We start from the raw sequence: 17,734 nt of genomic DNA on the forward strand, positions 1-17,734 counted from the left end.
ATGTCACGGCAAAGGTAGCAGTAGCACGTATTAGCTGTCTTTTACTCCCACTCTCAACAGACACAACCCGATTCTTTATGGATTAATATAATCGACGACCGTGTGCACTTTTATCACACAAAGTCCTTTTTAATATACACACTCGAGATATGAAGCATTAAAACCGCTGGATGCGATACTTTCTAAATAACGGGACGACAGCGCCATCCGCAGGTGCCTGACAAAAAAAGCCCTGATAACAATTACAAGCGATTTCACCAGCCCATGTCGCGCGGTGTGTCCGTCATCATATTTGTTACACTTTTCTATTTTGTGCATCTAGCAGCAGATTAAAAAATATATAGATTAACATTGATAGTTTTAAAAAACGTAAGACGCCAACCGTTTTTTTTTTTAAATTATGTAAACCTTCCAACCAAGGGCGTAGGTTTGGTATTAACATTTGTAGGATAGTCATAATATAAAGAAATTAAATATAACTGGAAAAAAAACTCAGGTAATCACAAAAATAAATAAAAATTGAGCTTTCCTTCAAGGAAAACTACTGCTTTTATCCACAAGCACAGCCAAAATATGAAAGCTCTTTTGGGCTGCTTTAAGACCACATACAGTAGATAAAATAAAAATGAAAATTGGAGAGGAGGTAAACCCCGGTTCACTACATTTCTCACAGTTTAATTAACATTAGCAGTAGAAAACACATACAAGAGGACACCTCTCTAAGCAGTTTCCTATTTGAGTGTTGCAGGTTAGCAAATTTACAGTTTATTGTTATGCTAACTCTGATGCAGGTGGGACTTTCAGTAACAAAATTAGTGGTGTGTTCCCCACCTTCACAACATTGACATATTTTAACATTACTTACAGTGGCGGCTGCTGGCCAAACAAACAAACAAACAAACAAACAAACAAACAAACAAACAAACAAAAACATCTAATATCCCTTCTCTTCAAAGCGGGCGGAGGAGGTGGCATGTTGTCAACATGTTTTATTTGTGTTGGGGCTGTCAATCAAATGTGTGTTTGAGGAAAAAATGGACTGGGACATTCAGCAAGTGAAAAGGGGTAAATATAAGTCTGAACATAATGAAAATAATTCACTTAGTCATGATATTGTGAATTCTATCTGTACAACATAAGGGAACACAATCTAAATTGCCTATATAACTTAAGTCATTATATAATGCAAATAAGTTTGCTTAAAAGTTGGTGGGGACAATTGAAGCATCCTGAAAAATTAGTCGTGTTATGTCCCTACCATCCCTATGCAAACCTACGCCCTTGCTTCCAACATCAATGCGCGATCAAAACTCTTTTGGCACAGTTATATCTATAACACATACACACACTGACAAAAAAACTGGTTTTACACGTCCAAGGCTACCCCATTACACATACAGTCACATAGCATACATGAGACGCTGATTTTCTTTTAAAATTGTATTTTTTTTTTTTCATTGATTTGCAAAATAACAGTTCATTCATTCATTTTCCCAGCCGCTTATCCACACTAGGGTCATGGGGGGGATGGAGACAATCCCAGCTAATTCTGGGCAGTAGGCAGGGTACACCCTGAATCGGTTCAAAATAACAGTTAAGTTTTTAAAATAATAATGATCTAAGTAACTTTAACAAAAATAAGTACAAATGACTTACATTATGCATAGTGACATGGAATATATTTTAAAGATCACGCAGACATTGACTTTTTAAATGATAAGGAAATAAATAAGTAGCCTAACATAAATGAACAAAAATACGCACAAAGTGCACATTGACATGCAATATGTTCTGACCCCCCCCCCCCCCTCAGAGCAAATAAAAATAAATAACATAAATAAGCCTCTTCAACTTTTTCCTTTCTCTTTAAGATCTAATAATTTTCTGTTGCATTGCCCTTTTTTAATCGCATTAATTCAACAAGCTTGTTCTTTTTCTTTTTTTGCTGTTCCAGAAAACGTGCATTTGAACCAATAAGAGCTAACTATCTATGTTGATCACATGTCGGTATATCAACCAATTGAACTGACAACTGAGTTTAGGGTTGTTTGCTGCATGAACATCTGCGCGACTCGTCTGACTCAAAGATAATCTGCAGCTGGGGAGAGCTCCGTGGAATAAATAAATAATAAATCTCGGTGGAAACAGATTAAGCTACACAAGCACATTATTATGCTTGTTGTTACCACTTGTGTATACAAATCTGACATTGGCAGACCGTTTTCTTCTTGGAGATGAGATGCGTGTGTTTTTTTTTTGTTTTTTTTTCACCCCAACATTGGGTTTTGACAGTCGCCGTCATACTTTCAGGATCAAAGCACCATTCCGCTCCTGAATCTTTTACTGGAAAGGCCTTCACTTAAAATTCTTAAGTGAATAATGTGGTAGGCTACTCATAGGAGTGAAAAGTGTACCCTAAAAATAACTCAAGTAAAAGTCATAAGCGGATTTTTAGGGGGGGACCAGAGGGTCCAGCCCCCCCGGTGGCCGAAAAGTGTCATTGCATGTAATTGACTTTCCTATATATATAAAAGTTGTGAAGCAATAAAACTGCAACAAAAATGAATGAAATGAACAAAAAAAATTTATTTTTTATAATCGGTCAAAATAATTTTTTGCACAGATCATGTGACTACCAACTTAGACGGTAATTTGCTTTGCTTGTAATTTTCAACAACAACAAAAAAAAATTAGGGGAGGGCAATTTTATTTTTCAAATGATTTTTTTCTTTGATTGAAAATGTTTTTTTTTTTGACTGAAGCAACTTTTTTGGGATTAAATGATTTAGACACAAATCTCCTACCCATTATATGGCCCAAACACAAAAAGGATTGCTTCAATCAAAGAAAACTTTTTCAATGAAAAATTAGGTGTTCAAATGCAAATTTTTCAATCTCAAATATTTTTTCGCATTCAAAAACTTTTTCCATGATTTAAATTTTCCTTTTTTTGATTGAAGTGGTTTTTCGTTCCAAAAACAGGTCAACTAATTAAGTTTGACCTCAAGCTCTATTTTAAGACATAAATGCGAAAGATTATCCCACATAAAATGGTAATAAAGCTCAGGTAATGTGCAAGTCACTCATAATTCATTCCATGTTTTCATTAAATATTTAGTTAAAATTTGTTTAATTTGATTGTTCATACATTTTATGTCAGTATAGAATAGATTATGTCATGCATGTTTATAGACAATCTTTACCACGGATTTAATCAGTCTGTATAGAATAGATTATGTCATGCATGTTTAGACAATCTTTACAACGGACTTATCTAAAAGGGTCTGTACCCAATTCCAGTAAAGTGTCAACACGGAGTGACGTACAGTCATGCCCCTTCAACAGTCCTGCTCTTGGTGCTGAACCTGTGGACAACACAGTCTGACAGAGAGAAGGAAAAAAAAAGAAAAAACCTCAATAAAACACATGTGCACAAAAATTACTGTCATGAGACTAATGAACTATGTGCTCAGATTTTTTTCAATTTTAATCTCTTTAATTGCTAAACACTACAAAGTAAATGATGTTCATGTAAATTTCTGTGAGTAATCTATATTAAGAGTATTTTATCAACATTCATTTTAAACATTTAAGTTATATAGTCAACATGCGCTCATTTAGACAAACATAAGCAACCTCAAAGTCAACCTCATATTCATTTAGACACACATAAGCAACCTCAAAGTCAACCTCTTTTGAGTGGAAAAAGAAAAGCATTGTGGGAGAATGATGAGAGAATATCTAATCTCACATTGGACACGAAGCTGTGGTGTTTGCCTCATAAGTGTTACTTCTTGTCAAACCTAAAGTGAGAAAAGGGAACTGCCACTGATGGATAGATAGTGTGGTGGCAGCTGGATGAAGCCAACACCCTCTATTGAAGGCACTGAGGTGAAACTGTCAGTACTTCACAAGTTTTAGCACCAGCAAGAATGCATTTTGCGTTCCAATTTGTTTTCTTATTCAATTTTACCAACCCACTGGCAGCCTCACATTCAGCAAACCATGTATTATAAAAGTAAATATAATGATATTGTAGCTATATTAGCAAGTCTCAATTCACCACTTTGATGCCAAGATTCTGTAGTTCAACTGGTTTATCTTCTCTAAAATGTCTCAAAGTAGTATAGTGAAAGTATGAATGCTTTCAATAACCAAAAGAAAACAACTACTGAGTCTTGAGAAAACTATTTGTCATCAAGTAAGATACACGTAAATTACTCAAATGCATACTGATAGGGGTAACGATACATCAATCTTCATTGATATATCGATTAAGTCATGATCCAATCAAATCAATTGACATGCAAAACCGATCAATATCATTATCGTTTAGATATACTGTTTAGCAGAGGTGGGTAGAGTAGCCAAAAAAATTACCCAACTAAGAGTAGCATTACTTCAAATAATATTACTCTAGTAAAAGTACTCATCCAAAAAATGTACTCAAGTACAAGTAAAAAGTATTTGGTGAAAAGAATACTCAAGTAATGAGTAACATTAACTGCTTACGATGTTTTTTTTTTTTTTTTTTTTTTTTTTGAAACAACGTTATTTTTTCTCAGCACTATATGAATTGTTATTATTATACTTTGAAGAAGAATCAAATCAAATTTATTTATATAGCCCTTTACAAAAACCCTTAGAAGTCCTTAAAGTGCTTTACACATCAAAGCAAAATATAGTTAATGATAAAGGCTATAACGTATTACATAACCACATTAAGCCAAATACAGAAAAAAATCAATTCCGGCAAGAAAAAACAAAAATACAAAAATGAAGTAGCATTCGTCCAAAGAGCACGAGTGCCCTATGGTTGAGAAAATATATTTCCTATTAGGAAACTAAAAGGATCATCCGGTTTTCCGTGGTCAAACAGTGAAAAATAAAAATCGGGAGGGAGGTTAAAATCTGTGCCTTTTAGTCATGTTGACGTGAGCGCTTTATGTCAAATGTCAAGCTTGAGTCTGATTGGTATAACGGAGTCATGTGATTATTGTTGCATCATCTCATTGATGAAACTGGTAGCGCCACTGTTGGTGTCTCTGGCAAAAAAAAAAAAAAAAGTAAAATCTAATATGTAGATTAAAGAGGGAAACTGTAACAACTAGTGTCGCTCAAAGTAGCGGAGTAAGAGTAGCGTTTCTTCTTCACAAATCTACTCAAGTAAAAGTAAAATGTATGGCTTAGTAAAACTACTCTGTTTCTCAAAAAGTTACTCAAGTAAATGCAACGCGTTAGTACCCATCTCTGCTGTTGAGTAAAAATGTTTCAGCAACAAAATGACAAAAAATGTCAAAATTCCTTGATATTTTTTATTGCAACAATAGGTAACTTTTACCTATAACCTTTATAAAATATTTTCATCACATTTGTGATGATATGTCAACTGACAACAAGTTGAATGACACCACTTTTATATCTCAAGGGGGTCTGGGGTCTCTTTCACCAGTACGGAGGGTGGCAGGAACCCTGCCACACAAAAAAAACTACAAATGTGCTGACTGCTTCATTGCATACGTCACTTTCCCCTTTCCCATTCATTATAAAGACAGAAGTCAATGCGAGCGCTTAAACCTGTCGCGATATGCAATAATTCCATTTATCGCACGGTAAATAAAAATGACGGTGGTAATTTTACCCGCTGCGATTTATCGCCCCGGGTGCATGTGCTGTTTTATTGATTTCTGGGTATGTTCGTTTTGTACATTTGAGTTTGAGTGACCATCACTCAATGGAGGGAGGTGGGGCCGAGTGCACAGCCGGCGCACGGCAATGAGCGAGCAGAGTGAGAAAGACAAAAAGGGACGGAAAATCCGAGAGGAGTCTGGCTGCAGTCCGCCTTTCGCCCACCTCTCTCAGTACCCTAGAATCAGGGGTTAATTTGTGCCGGATCCTGCCGGAACAAGATCCGGCCCCTCTTGATTTTGGCTTCCCTGTGTTCCGGGACTTATTTGGGCAGATCCGACACCTCTGGTGTATAGAAAATAATAATAATATAAAAACATTTTTATAAAATGTATAAAATAAAATAACAATATACATAAATTCATTCACAGAACAAATTCCACAAATTGCATGTTGTTTATAAAAATTTAACGTCATTTGAAAGAGTTGGAGATTTGTTGACGCATTGAAATGCTGGACTAACAAATCACGCCCCTGACATTAAAAAAAAAAAAAAAACGGAAACTTGCGGCATCTGGGGAGCAAGAAGCCAGGATAAAACGATATTTCAACACGCCAAAAAGACAGTTGCATTTACTCAGTTTTTTCAAAAAGAAGGAAGATGGTTCAAAATGAGTCAGAAAAGCAACAATCAATCATGCCGACGGGCAGGACCGAGTGCAGCAGAAGGTTAGCGCCGTAGCAGCTAGCCAGGTTCACGGACAGCCAGCCAAGCCGGGGCAGGAGGCTGCTACCGTGGCAGCAGGTGGTCAGGTTCAGTGCCACCTGGAATGGGGGCCAGCTACAGCACCAGCAGCCAGCCAGGTGGACTACCAACTAGAGATGTCCCGATCCGATATTTGGATATTTGGATTTGCCCATATCGGACACCGATATGGGCAAAAAAATGCGCATCGGTATCGGATCGGAACACGGAAAAATTCCGATCAAGACTTCCGATCCAGTTTTTTTTTTTCAAAATCCGGTCCGGGTTTTCCAGCGCACCGATTTACCTAATCCATTCCAGTGTTTGCTTCGGTTTCCCTAAAATCCGGTCCGCATTTTACGGCACACCTTCAACACACTACATTTACATTACCGTCTCCCAATTTACCGAGAGACTCGGTAAAAATGTCAGCTGTGTGGGATCATTTCACCTTAAAGGACGACAAAGACGAAGAGGCAGAGTGCAACATATGCCACAATAAAGTCAAGCATAGTGGTAAAGCTGTAAGAAGTTTTAATACAACCAATTTAATCAAGCATTTAGCGAAATACCACAACAAACAATATGAGGAGTACGTTAAGAAAACCGAAGACAAAAAGAAAGGTCCTACGCAACTAACACCGGCAGAAACTTTTGCTATGCGTGACAAACTGGCACTCGACAGTCCCAAAGCCCAGGCAATAACAGGAGTCATTGCCGAAGAATTCATTCCGGATGACGAGCCATTATCTCTCGTGAGTAAAGACACACCATCCAACACTTATGCTGCATTCCAGAGAAGTGGGAAGTCGGATTTATCCCACTCGGATGGTACCAGTTCCGACCTCAAAGCGTTCCAAGCAAATGTAAACAACAAAGATGGCTGATCGCGACGAGGTGTTTTTTATTTTGACCATCCAAAGACATTTTGACCTCCAGCGAACCTGCCTTCCTATAAGCGATCAAAAAGTAGAGGGAAAACGACGGCTGCGTTATAGCCCACAATGTAAACTGCCTCTTTTTAGCTATATTCTTTGCTGATCGTCAATATAAAAACATAGCACAACAGAGATAATTCACTGTATGAGAAAAAAATACATGGCGTCTCAAATAAACTTGATTTACTTCATTATTGTTTTATCATTCAATACGTTTTCATGAGCGCCATTTTGACCAGTGACGTCAGATTGAAACAACTTGGACGTCGGAGTAGTTGTTTTTTCTCCGACTTCGCGACTTGGACCTCCCAGTTCGAGTGGCGTTCCAATGATATTTTCCTAGTCGGAGGCCGGAAAAGTCTGACATCATCTTTGTTGTGCTATGATTTTATATTGACGATCAGCAAAGGATGTAACTAAAAAATGGGAGTTTACAGTGTGGGCTATAACGCAGCCGTCGTTTTTCCTCTACTATTTGATCGCTTATAGGAAGGCAGGTTCGCTGGACGTCAAAATGTCTTTTGGATGGCCAAAATAAAAAAAACACCTCGTCGCGATCAGAGCATCATTTTTTACATTTGCTTGGAACGCTTTGAGGTCGGAACTGGTACCATCCGAATTGGATAAATCCGACTTCCCACTTCTCTTGAATGCAGCATAAACATTAATTATGCTTGTCTAATAGATATCATATGTATATAGAACTAGATGCACAATGACAGACTCGACGCCGTTAGCAACACATACATTGAAAACTACGTGCGTTAGTAAACAGCCGCCATCTTAAAGCAGGAGACTTCCCTTGTAGGCTGTTGTATTGAACCTTCCAAGCGAACCTAATTAACTTTTTATCTAAAATACTCCTAAATCGGCAAAATCTTGACTTGAATCTATCTTCAAAACAGTTTTAAAACTTTCACATGTCAAAAGTAGACAAAAGGGAAATTATGGAATAATGGGAGCAATTTTAACAACTTTAACAGTTGATTCGCAAAATTAAATTAATTGAATGTAGTTTAAAGCTGCTGATACAGAATGGGGACTTGAGTATTTTATTTACTGTTTTAAAATGTTAACTTGATACAGAAATAGTCGTTTATTTAAACCTGAGAGGCTTTTTATACAATTTTTGTAACTAATGCACGAAACATTAAAAGCATCTAATAGCTTGGGAAGTTTGTGGGATTTTCCACTGACAGTTTACAATATTATTTGCACGTTTTACTGACTGATTGTGCCATTTCTGTATGTTATTTAGAATGTTTTGTGTTTGTCACTGAATAAACAGGTCAGTTTCTTGTTACCAACCATTGTGTGTTATTCAAACTCACCTAATTCAGCTGGCTAGTTGTTATCAAGAGTACTAAAACCCTTTTCAACATGAGTCTGACAACTACGTAAGGAGGCTAAATAACTTTAAACTTTAATACATGCTCAGATAGGCCGGTATCGGTATCGGCCAGTATCGGTATCGGATCGGAAGTGCAAAACAATATCGGTATCGGATCGGAAGTGCAAAAACCTGGATTGGGACATCCCTACTACCAACAGCCAGAGCAACAGGCCAGTACCCTTATGGGAAATCCGGGTTTGGGCTGCACAATTTGTAAGGTGGTGGGAACTTTGGGGCAAGAACAGACAGGGGAGATGGAACTCGCAAAAGAATGGTTTTGTGTTATTTATTGTAATCTCTGATTTTTTTCTTCTATGTTTTACAAGTTAGACCTGTTAGCCTAAATAATTGTAAATTGTTGTCATAACATTTATACCATGGATATTATCTGAAATTGAGGCTTTTAAGTGCATAAGCATAGCAAGTGGGCATTTGTGTGTTGTTTTCAGCACCATTTTCTGTGTATGTTCCGGGACCTGTACCCGTCCCGTCATCCCTGCGCTGTCAAACGTACTTTGTGTTCCGGCACCTTATGATTTACAAATTAAGCACTGCCTAGAATCCCGATTTCCAAGCCAAACACCACAACCCCTGGTGTGGTAATATTTTTATTTTAAACCAAATGAAAATGACGAGGCAACCAAAAAGGATGAACCAGTCTGCAAAATTTGTTTAAAGGTTGTTTCAACAAAGACGGCCAACACAACAAATCTACATGCTCATTTGAAACACCATAACCCTCTATAGTTTTCACTGCTTGGTAAGCAAAACTGCATTGCAACAAGCGAAGCCTTCCTCGTCACTTCAATCGACAATTACAGATGTGTTCGCTTGATGTGTGAAATACAAACGAGACTGCGCAAAGTGGCGTTCCCTCATGGAAAGTGTAGTCCGCTACATTGCTGAATAAATGAGACCGTTTTATCTCTGTTTAATCTTGTTTAATACTACATAATACAAATTTTTTGTTACTGCTATTTAATTACTCTTTCTCTGTTGTTGTTGAAGTCCAATGGGGGTACCGCACGCTACACGTCACTTCCGCTCATTAATATTCATGATGCTAATGTTGCTAAGGGGGCACGCTACTGGAAATCGTGTCCAAACGAGATGTTTACAGACCAATGTTGTCCGAAAATGATGTCCCTGGTGCCAAATTCCCTGGTAAAGATGTGGAAGAACATACAAATGTTCAGTTAAAGAGATGGCTTGAGTGTCGAGGGCTGAAAAGGACGAAAAAAACGAGCCGACCAAAGCATAGGCTTAGCTTTTTTATCGACACCTTTTTCTTATGCGACTGACAATGACATTCTCCTCTTTCAAAATTCTACCCTTTACCACCACGCATCTATTTTATATATTATATCCTCTGGTTGTCTTAGGTCTCTGATTATTCTTTTGGGCAATTTACATTGCTATTTTTGTGTAGCGATTGCAAATGCTACTCGTTGACAGCCAACGAAAACTTTTTTTTCATTAATAACAAATCTTAATTCTATAATTTATTTACACTTCCCCCTGTTGGAATTCGCCCCCCCCCCCCGGCCAAGGCGCACGGAAACAGCGACAGCTGAACAAAGTGCCGCTCTGCCGGTGCTGCCCCCGCGCGCGCCAACCGGGAAGGCGGAACTCCGCGTGTTCATCTCTGATGTTAACCCTTTGTACTGAATCCATGTTCCAAAAGTTTGAAGAAGACTCACCGAAACCAGGTTGACAATTTATTCGTCGACAATGGTCAAAAAACAAGGCAAAAACAGACAACGGAGGGACCATTCTGGATCCAAAGCAAGGCTACATAGAAAATGTTTCCGAGCAGCAAATCTGTGTTATCTCAGTGTCCAGTGTTTTTAAGTCCGTGATGTAGTGGGCCGGCCGAAGGTGTGTCCGGGCGTTGCTTTGGGATCATCCCTCTCTGGCTGGTTTCGGGCTGTTTAAGTTCGTGTGTGGATGGGATGTGGTTGCCACAGCGACCGACGCTGGTCTTGACGTCACAAGCGCCTGCTATCAACTTTGTTATCGGGCTGGCACTACTTGTTTTAGGACAAAGTGCGCTGGTCTTTGTCCTTGTTCGTTTGTCGGGAGAACTGATTGCCAGAGTTTGTGTGTCAATCTTGCTTGAGACGCACACGTTGGGATTCTGTGATAAGATGGCTTTGTGTATCTATTCTGTTTCTTTAAACTATGGTGTGCTATTTATTTTACATTAGGTGTGTTAGAGTAGTGCAGTCCTACAGTGAATATGAGAAATGATACTATTCCCTGATTGATTATATTACGTGTGTTCGAGTAATGCAAGTTAGACGGTGCCTACGAGAAAACGGTACCATTTTTCCTTTTCCTCCTCAGGAGCCCCGATAAGGTGATTAACTTTACTGTGTCAAGGCCACTGAGTGAAGTCTGCCTAAACTATAGTTAAATGAATGTGTTAGACTAATGCAAACAATTATATGGCATGTGCGAGAACGGTACCTTTTCCCTTCACCCCTTACTGAAGTTTTTTTTTTTTTTTTTTATAACAGAAAAGGTCTAAATGCTTAAGCTATTGAAGTGCGATTTTATTTTCTCTTGAAAAAGACATTTTATTTATTCTGTGTTTCTGTGCGGTATTAATATTGTTTTTTTTACTAAAAAGAGGCATGGTCTATTGTTTATGGTTGTGATGTCTTAAAAAGTATTTGAATTTAAGAGTAAACATTTATTGCATGTAAATGGGTGCACTTGATCTCTATGTACTGTATTCTCACTGTGTTATTGTAAATTGTTTAAAAAAATTGGGGGGTGAGGCAATAATATCACAATAATTTAAGAGATAATTTATCACCCACCCAAATTTGTTATTGCGACAGGCCTATGAACGCTTTTGCGCGAATTCTGCAAAGATGGCAGAGCAACAAAAGAGACAAAAAGTTTTGTCTGAGGAGGAACAAAAAACGGAGGGTACCAGGATACTCAAGAATAAACATTGGCCCGACTTCTACTCGGTAACGTGACGATCCCCACACTAAGCCACTTGGTTGCTAACTGTCATACGCTATTGTTTAGCCATAACTCGATTCATTACCATATTACTATTCAGCTTTCACACAGCCACTGGAAACGGAAATGTTGTTTGAGCCATCTGCAGGCGACCGGGAGATTAATTTTTTATTGATTGATGATTTTACGACACTATGCAAAACACTACCGCTTTTGTCCACCGGCGTTTTTAAAATCGACCAAAATCAAAAAGTTACATAGTGTTGCTTTAAATGAAATGTAATAATATATGAAACTGATCGATTGAATGTGAACTCGAATTGTGGCAGACTTTGTAATATCCGTAAATATTATATTATTGTACAAAGAATCAAAGTCATTACTCATGAAATTGGTGATTTGCACTGCTGTGTTACAACACGTCAAAGGTGTGCCACAGCCTACAAAGCTGAGACGTGACCTATAAAATTATTTCTGCTATTGTTTCTCCTTAACAAATGTTTTTGGATGATGAACCACAACATGGGGAAGGCGTTAACGTGACAAAAATAATTTTATTTTTACCTCCTTACAATGATTTTTTGATTCACAAGCAGAATATATTTTTACTTTTTTGGTGAACATTTGACTGCTCTATATGAATAACTGCTAATGCTAATGCAAGACATAAAACTGATATAGACCCATTTCAGCACAGTACAATTAAGAGCCTGCCATTCATCACTGCTACTGCTATAATATACACTCAGACACACAACGTATAGTCCTTTCTGATTTCATTAGCTACCTCTTACAGTTAACACACTCAGTCATTTGTTTATTATTTCTTACGTAACTGTTTAATGTGTGCACATAATAGCATGATATCTACTTCGTTTCCAGCCGGTGTTCTCCACGAACTATGTGTGATGAGAACTCATATCGGTCCCGACTGCGATGACCACACACATTGCACTCAAGTGGGTCGCGGAATCCGTGACATCCCATGTGGATCGTGAACATGACATAGTCAAGAAAGATCACCTTGCAGTGGCTGCAGGAGTACAATGCCCCAGGAATCCCACCAGCCTCTCCTTCAGCCCGCGCTACCTGCAAAGCTTCCAGGGGTGACAAGGGAATGGACTGAGGGTGTGGCATCCCATTCTGATGGTTCAGTCCTCCTAGCAACTGGCCTAGGCTATACATGATATGAGATCCCTGAGAGCCATCATTGTGGAAGGTTTCCATGCCAGGTTGTTGTTGGTGGGAATGAAGGACACCTGGCATCGGCATGATCATCTTGTGGCCATTGGTAAGGCCAATAGGACTGATTTCATTGCGGTTTAGCAGAACTGGGTATGGCCTTTGCGAGTGAGCTAGATCACTTTCTGGGCCTGAACGCATTAACGGCTGTTGGCAGTGGACGTCAGGCCCAGGGGAGCCTAATGGAGGGTCCTGTTGGTGAACTGGATTCCTGTTCAAGCTCAGGTCCAGACAGACACCATTATCACCTAGATCATCGTCACAAAAACAAAGCATGATCGAGTCAAGGAGGGGGGAGGCATACATTTTACAACATTTCATAGCTAGATCAAAAAGGACATGCTGAGAGCTGCTATTCAAGCAGATATTTCTCAAAAATAGAACAAAAAAATCAAGTAGAAACCCTTCAGGGTCCACTTGAGGTTTGAGGAGAAGAGAACGATACCAAGCTCTGGGGCTACAAAAAGAACCTCACTCAGAAATTGGAGAACACTAGGTTCACAGGTCAAAAGATTTAAGATTTAAGAATCCAGAGGAAGCAGTTGTGCTCGGAGGCATAGAGCGAGAGGATAGAGAGCTGATAGGAAGCAGATGACTCACAAAAGGGCCTCAATTGCAGCTGCGCCACAGACAGAGAGGCACCTGCTCACGTTTCTCGCCTCCCGCCTTTTTCTCTCTGCGGTTGAAGTCATTACTTCGCTTTTCCCCCTGTGGTTATCATACTGCGAGATCTCACTTCATTTGTCGAGCTGATAAAGATATTTGAAGGTGTTTTGCCCATGAACTCTATCGCAGACAGATTTAGACTCAAGTGGGAAACTAAAGCATGTTTCTTACTACAGAGATGAAGTTATGTGTGTGTAAACAAATAAGCTTTGAAAATTAAGCCATTTACTGAAATTGTGATAACTTGTCTGATTACGTATGTGTTCAAGTTAAATAGAGTCAACTCATGATTAAACATGTTTGTCCTTCCGATACCTATGCACTCATTTATGGATGGTTACCGATACCCACCTATGACACAGCCGTTGTTGAGAATTGAGAGCAGCTGAGACAACTCTTTCTGGCTCCTGGCAAGACATGGAAGCCAGCAGCAGACAAACAAGTAGCTAAGACATTGAAACAAAATGTGGAAATGATGTAAAAGCTCCTATAAAACTACACTTTATGGACAAATCACATGGTTGTTTCACATATAGCAACTGAAAATGGGAAAAGAACATGTATAGATGGACAGTCATGCACATTCTGGTCTTCCCCAACTTTTTTCTCAAAAGGCAAATAATAGAACTGTTCAAAATGTCTGAATTAAAATGGTTAAAATTGACCTCCGTGAAGTTGGCCCCACATCAGACGCAAATTTATAGAAAAATTATGTCATTCGTTTTTGCTGGTTTGTGCTGAAAGAATTTTTGTTTGTGCGGCTATCGTTTTTGAGATATTGAGATATTAATTTCGAGTGATGACGTCCAGTGATGTTAATCTTACTTTAAAAAAGTAATTAGTTACAGTTACAAATGATTTCTTACAAAAAGTAATTGAACTTGTAAGACTAATTAGTTACTCTGCAAAGTAACAGACGTTACTTGTCATGTTCTACTCGTTATTACATTATACATTCTATAACATCTTTCACATAAAAGATGTTTCTATTAACTGATTGAATTTAAAAATTTAACCTATAGAACTGTAACAGTATGCAAATTTTCAAATGCCGTGAGGAAAACAAGCCTTTTTGTTTTTCTTTTGTACTGGACCCGCAACGAACTGTGACTTGTGTGTATCGTCACACCCCTAATATGTATAGATATTTATGTGATGTGAATTTATGTGATTTGTGAATCTCCTGCCTCTCCCATCTTTGCTCTAGTTGTTTTGATTAATAATAACATCACACAAGGTTCATGGATACGTCATTGAAGAAAAATTTAGGGCAAGTGACTTTTTTTTGGTAACAATAATAATAATAATAATTAAAAAAAAAAAAAAAAAAAAAAAAAAATATATATATATATATATATATATATATATATTACACCGTCTACAAGGGTTGATGGTCATGATACTGCACATATATATATATATATATATATTATTATATTACACCGTCTACAAGGGTTGATGGTGATGATACTGCACACTCAGCAGGAAAACAGTACATTATTTTCACTTAATTGTACCTACCTGGATGCCACGAACTGTTTAAAAATTTAGGGAAAGTGACTTTTATTGGTAATAATATTATTAATGGAAAAAAAAAAAATATATATATATAGGCCTATATATATATATATAATATTATATACGTAGCATCTACAAGGGAACTGTTTGTTAAAAAAAAAAAAGTTGTCCAAGTTGTCTAAAAGTTTAAGATGATGCTCGCTACACAAAATTCTAATGCTGATGAGAACACGAATGCTATGCTAACGCACTGAGACACCTACCCAATCATCATCGCGTTTGCAACGGCGTCACCACCCCCTTTCTTCCTCCCCCCTCCCGCTATGATATCTTCTGGGCAGCTGTGATAAAACCAGACAACTTTCTCCTCATTCAACCAAATTGTAGTAACGCGCCCCTTCACATCCTCAGTAATGGTAACGGCGTTGCAAAAATGGGAAAAGTAATTAATTAGTTTTTTAATTAATTATTACTCACTCCTGAAAATATAACGCCGTTAGAAATGCTGTTATACTCTAAGGCCGTTATTAACAACACTAACAAAGTCAAGCACCCCCCCATTTATTGCAAAATGGACCTGAAATGGTGCCATTCGTTCATGTTACGTTTGTGCTCGTTTGTCGAGATATTAATTTCGAGTAATGATGAAAATTGTAGCACCTCTGTTACAGTTGACGAAGCGTACCAACAATGGGGTGCTGGCTGCCATCTACTCCAAAATGGACCTGATGGGTGCCATTCGTTTGTGCTATGTTTGTGCTAGTTGTTGGGACACCCCTGTTATTAAGAGACTTGGTACACTTCATCAGCCGTGACGGAAGTGCTGCGATTGACGTCATCACTCTAAATCAATATCTCAATATCTATCCAACGAGAGCAGCACAAACAAACATTTTTACAGCACAAACATAGCATAAACGAATGGTACCAATTTGGGTCCATTTTGCAATAAATGGGGGGCCGCATGACGTCATCACTCGAAATTAATATCTCAAAAACAATAACAGCAAAAACGAAAATTTTTACAGCACAAACCACTACAAACGTAGCACAAACGATTGACACCGTTATTAATGGGCCGCCGACTTGACGGAGGTTTAAAATTGTTCTCAACTATTTGATTGATAGGTGTAGCTCAAGATCCATGTCCACATAGTGTAGCATAAAGGCACATAAAAGAGCATAAATATACAATACAATTTAAAAGAGAGCTTCACAATGTGTAAATTTAAATATTGCATTTAAAGAATCCAGTAAGCAAGTGGACATGAAATGGAAATATCAGTCATTTCAATTTAAAAAAATCAAACATTTGTTTGCATGTTGTCTGTTTGTTTGTTGCGAAATGGGTACTTACCTGTAAACTTCTGCGGCATGGAACTCTTGCGTTTGGCTACATTTGTGGCGAGCCTGTCAAGAAGCAGCGCACGCTCAGTGCCCATCTGAGTCCTCGAAATGGGACTGTCGTCTGCTTCACAGAATGAGAACAAACTGCTTAGTCATACACAGAAGGAAATCAATAAAAATATATTTTAAGATGGAGAAAAAAAATCAAGCCATATGCCCAAATGTCCACTTTCCTCCCTACCTTGGATGTAAAAAATGAGTGAATCACTCCTCAGCAGCTTGAGGCAAAGGAAATACAAGATATTGACGTGAAATCAAAAGTTCCTTTGACCTCACTTCCTGTAGCATTTTTGCTTTACCAGTGCAAGATGAGGATGTACTTCCTCACTGCTAACACTCTATCAGACAGAAACTGCCGACGTTGGTGACCACATAAGCACAGCCCTGTGTTTGTGGTGTAGTGTGCTCCTATTAGAATGCAAAGGTATTTTGTTGGTGTGCGTGAGCTGGCTGAAACATGTGCCCTACATAGGTGGCTGGCTCCACTCTGTAGGTAGAGGAAGTGGTCTGTTAAGCAGCAGGCCGCCAAACTACAACATACATAACCTATTTTCCAAAAATGAAGGGCCAGCAGCTATAAAACTATCATCATACTAAAAAGCAAGATATCCTATAATCCATAAAATCACATAGTGTGCAAGTCAGATTAAAACACAGTTACTGCACAATTGATGATAATGACGACATTTATTTAAAGAATGATAAATACGCGATAGCTTCTTACCTTTCTCAGCAGGTGCATTACTGTGAATGTACACATGGCACCTCTCTCTGTGCTCCTCGAGGGAGCTGCGCTGCTTGTAACTACGACTGCAGAGGTTGCACTTGAAGGGCTTCTCTACTGTAAGCAGGACAATTAGTCAGGGACGAGGATTTTTTGTGTGTGTGTGTGTGTGTGTGTACAGTGCAACAATTATACAGCATAGACCCGCACACCTGAAGAAGAGTACAGTGATACCTCTACATCTGAAATTAATTTGTTCTAGAAGTAGTTTCATAACTTGAAAATTCTGTAAGTAGAGACGCGTTTTTCATTTAAATGCCCTAATCTGTTCCAAGCCCCCCCGAAATTCGGACAGAAATCTTTTATAATGCATAGAAATGCATCAAAACATGTAGCAAACACATGTTACAATTAGATTATTGCACATTAAACATTAAATCAGACATGTGCATAATGTAAAAAAATAAGAATAAAAGTTAATGCACTCATGTTACGTT

At 38.3% G+C, this 17,734-nt stretch overlaps 1 protein-coding gene across 4 annotated transcripts in view; it reads right to left on the reverse strand.

The window, feature by feature from the left end:
- Nucleotides 1-8,356: 8,356 nt before the first annotated feature.
- The window catches only part of LOC130920912 (zinc finger protein Aiolos-like), a 33,105-nt gene continuing 23,727 nt past the window's right edge, over nt 8,357-17,734 (reverse strand). For 2 of the 4 annotated variants that reach the window (XM_057844450.1, XM_057844454.1), the window contains exons 6-8: nt 17,238-17,354; nt 16,464-16,577; nt 8,357-13,170 (exon numbers count right to left, since the gene is read on the reverse strand). In XM_057844450.1, the coding sequence (XP_057700433.1) occupies nt 12,548-13,170; nt 16,464-16,577; nt 17,238-17,354 (854 nt within the window). In that variant the 3' untranslated portion in view covers nt 8,357-12,547. The remainder of the gene's footprint in view (nt 13,171-16,463; nt 16,578-17,237; nt 17,355-17,734) is intronic. The other 2 variants (XM_057844453.1, XM_057844451.1) reach the window with 2 other exon arrangements.

This window comes from Corythoichthys intestinalis, chromosome 8, assembly GCF_030265065.1.
Source record: "Corythoichthys intestinalis isolate RoL2023-P3 chromosome 8, ASM3026506v1, whole genome shotgun sequence".
Lineage (NCBI taxonomy): Eukaryota > Metazoa > Chordata > Actinopteri > Syngnathiformes > Syngnathidae > Corythoichthys > Corythoichthys intestinalis.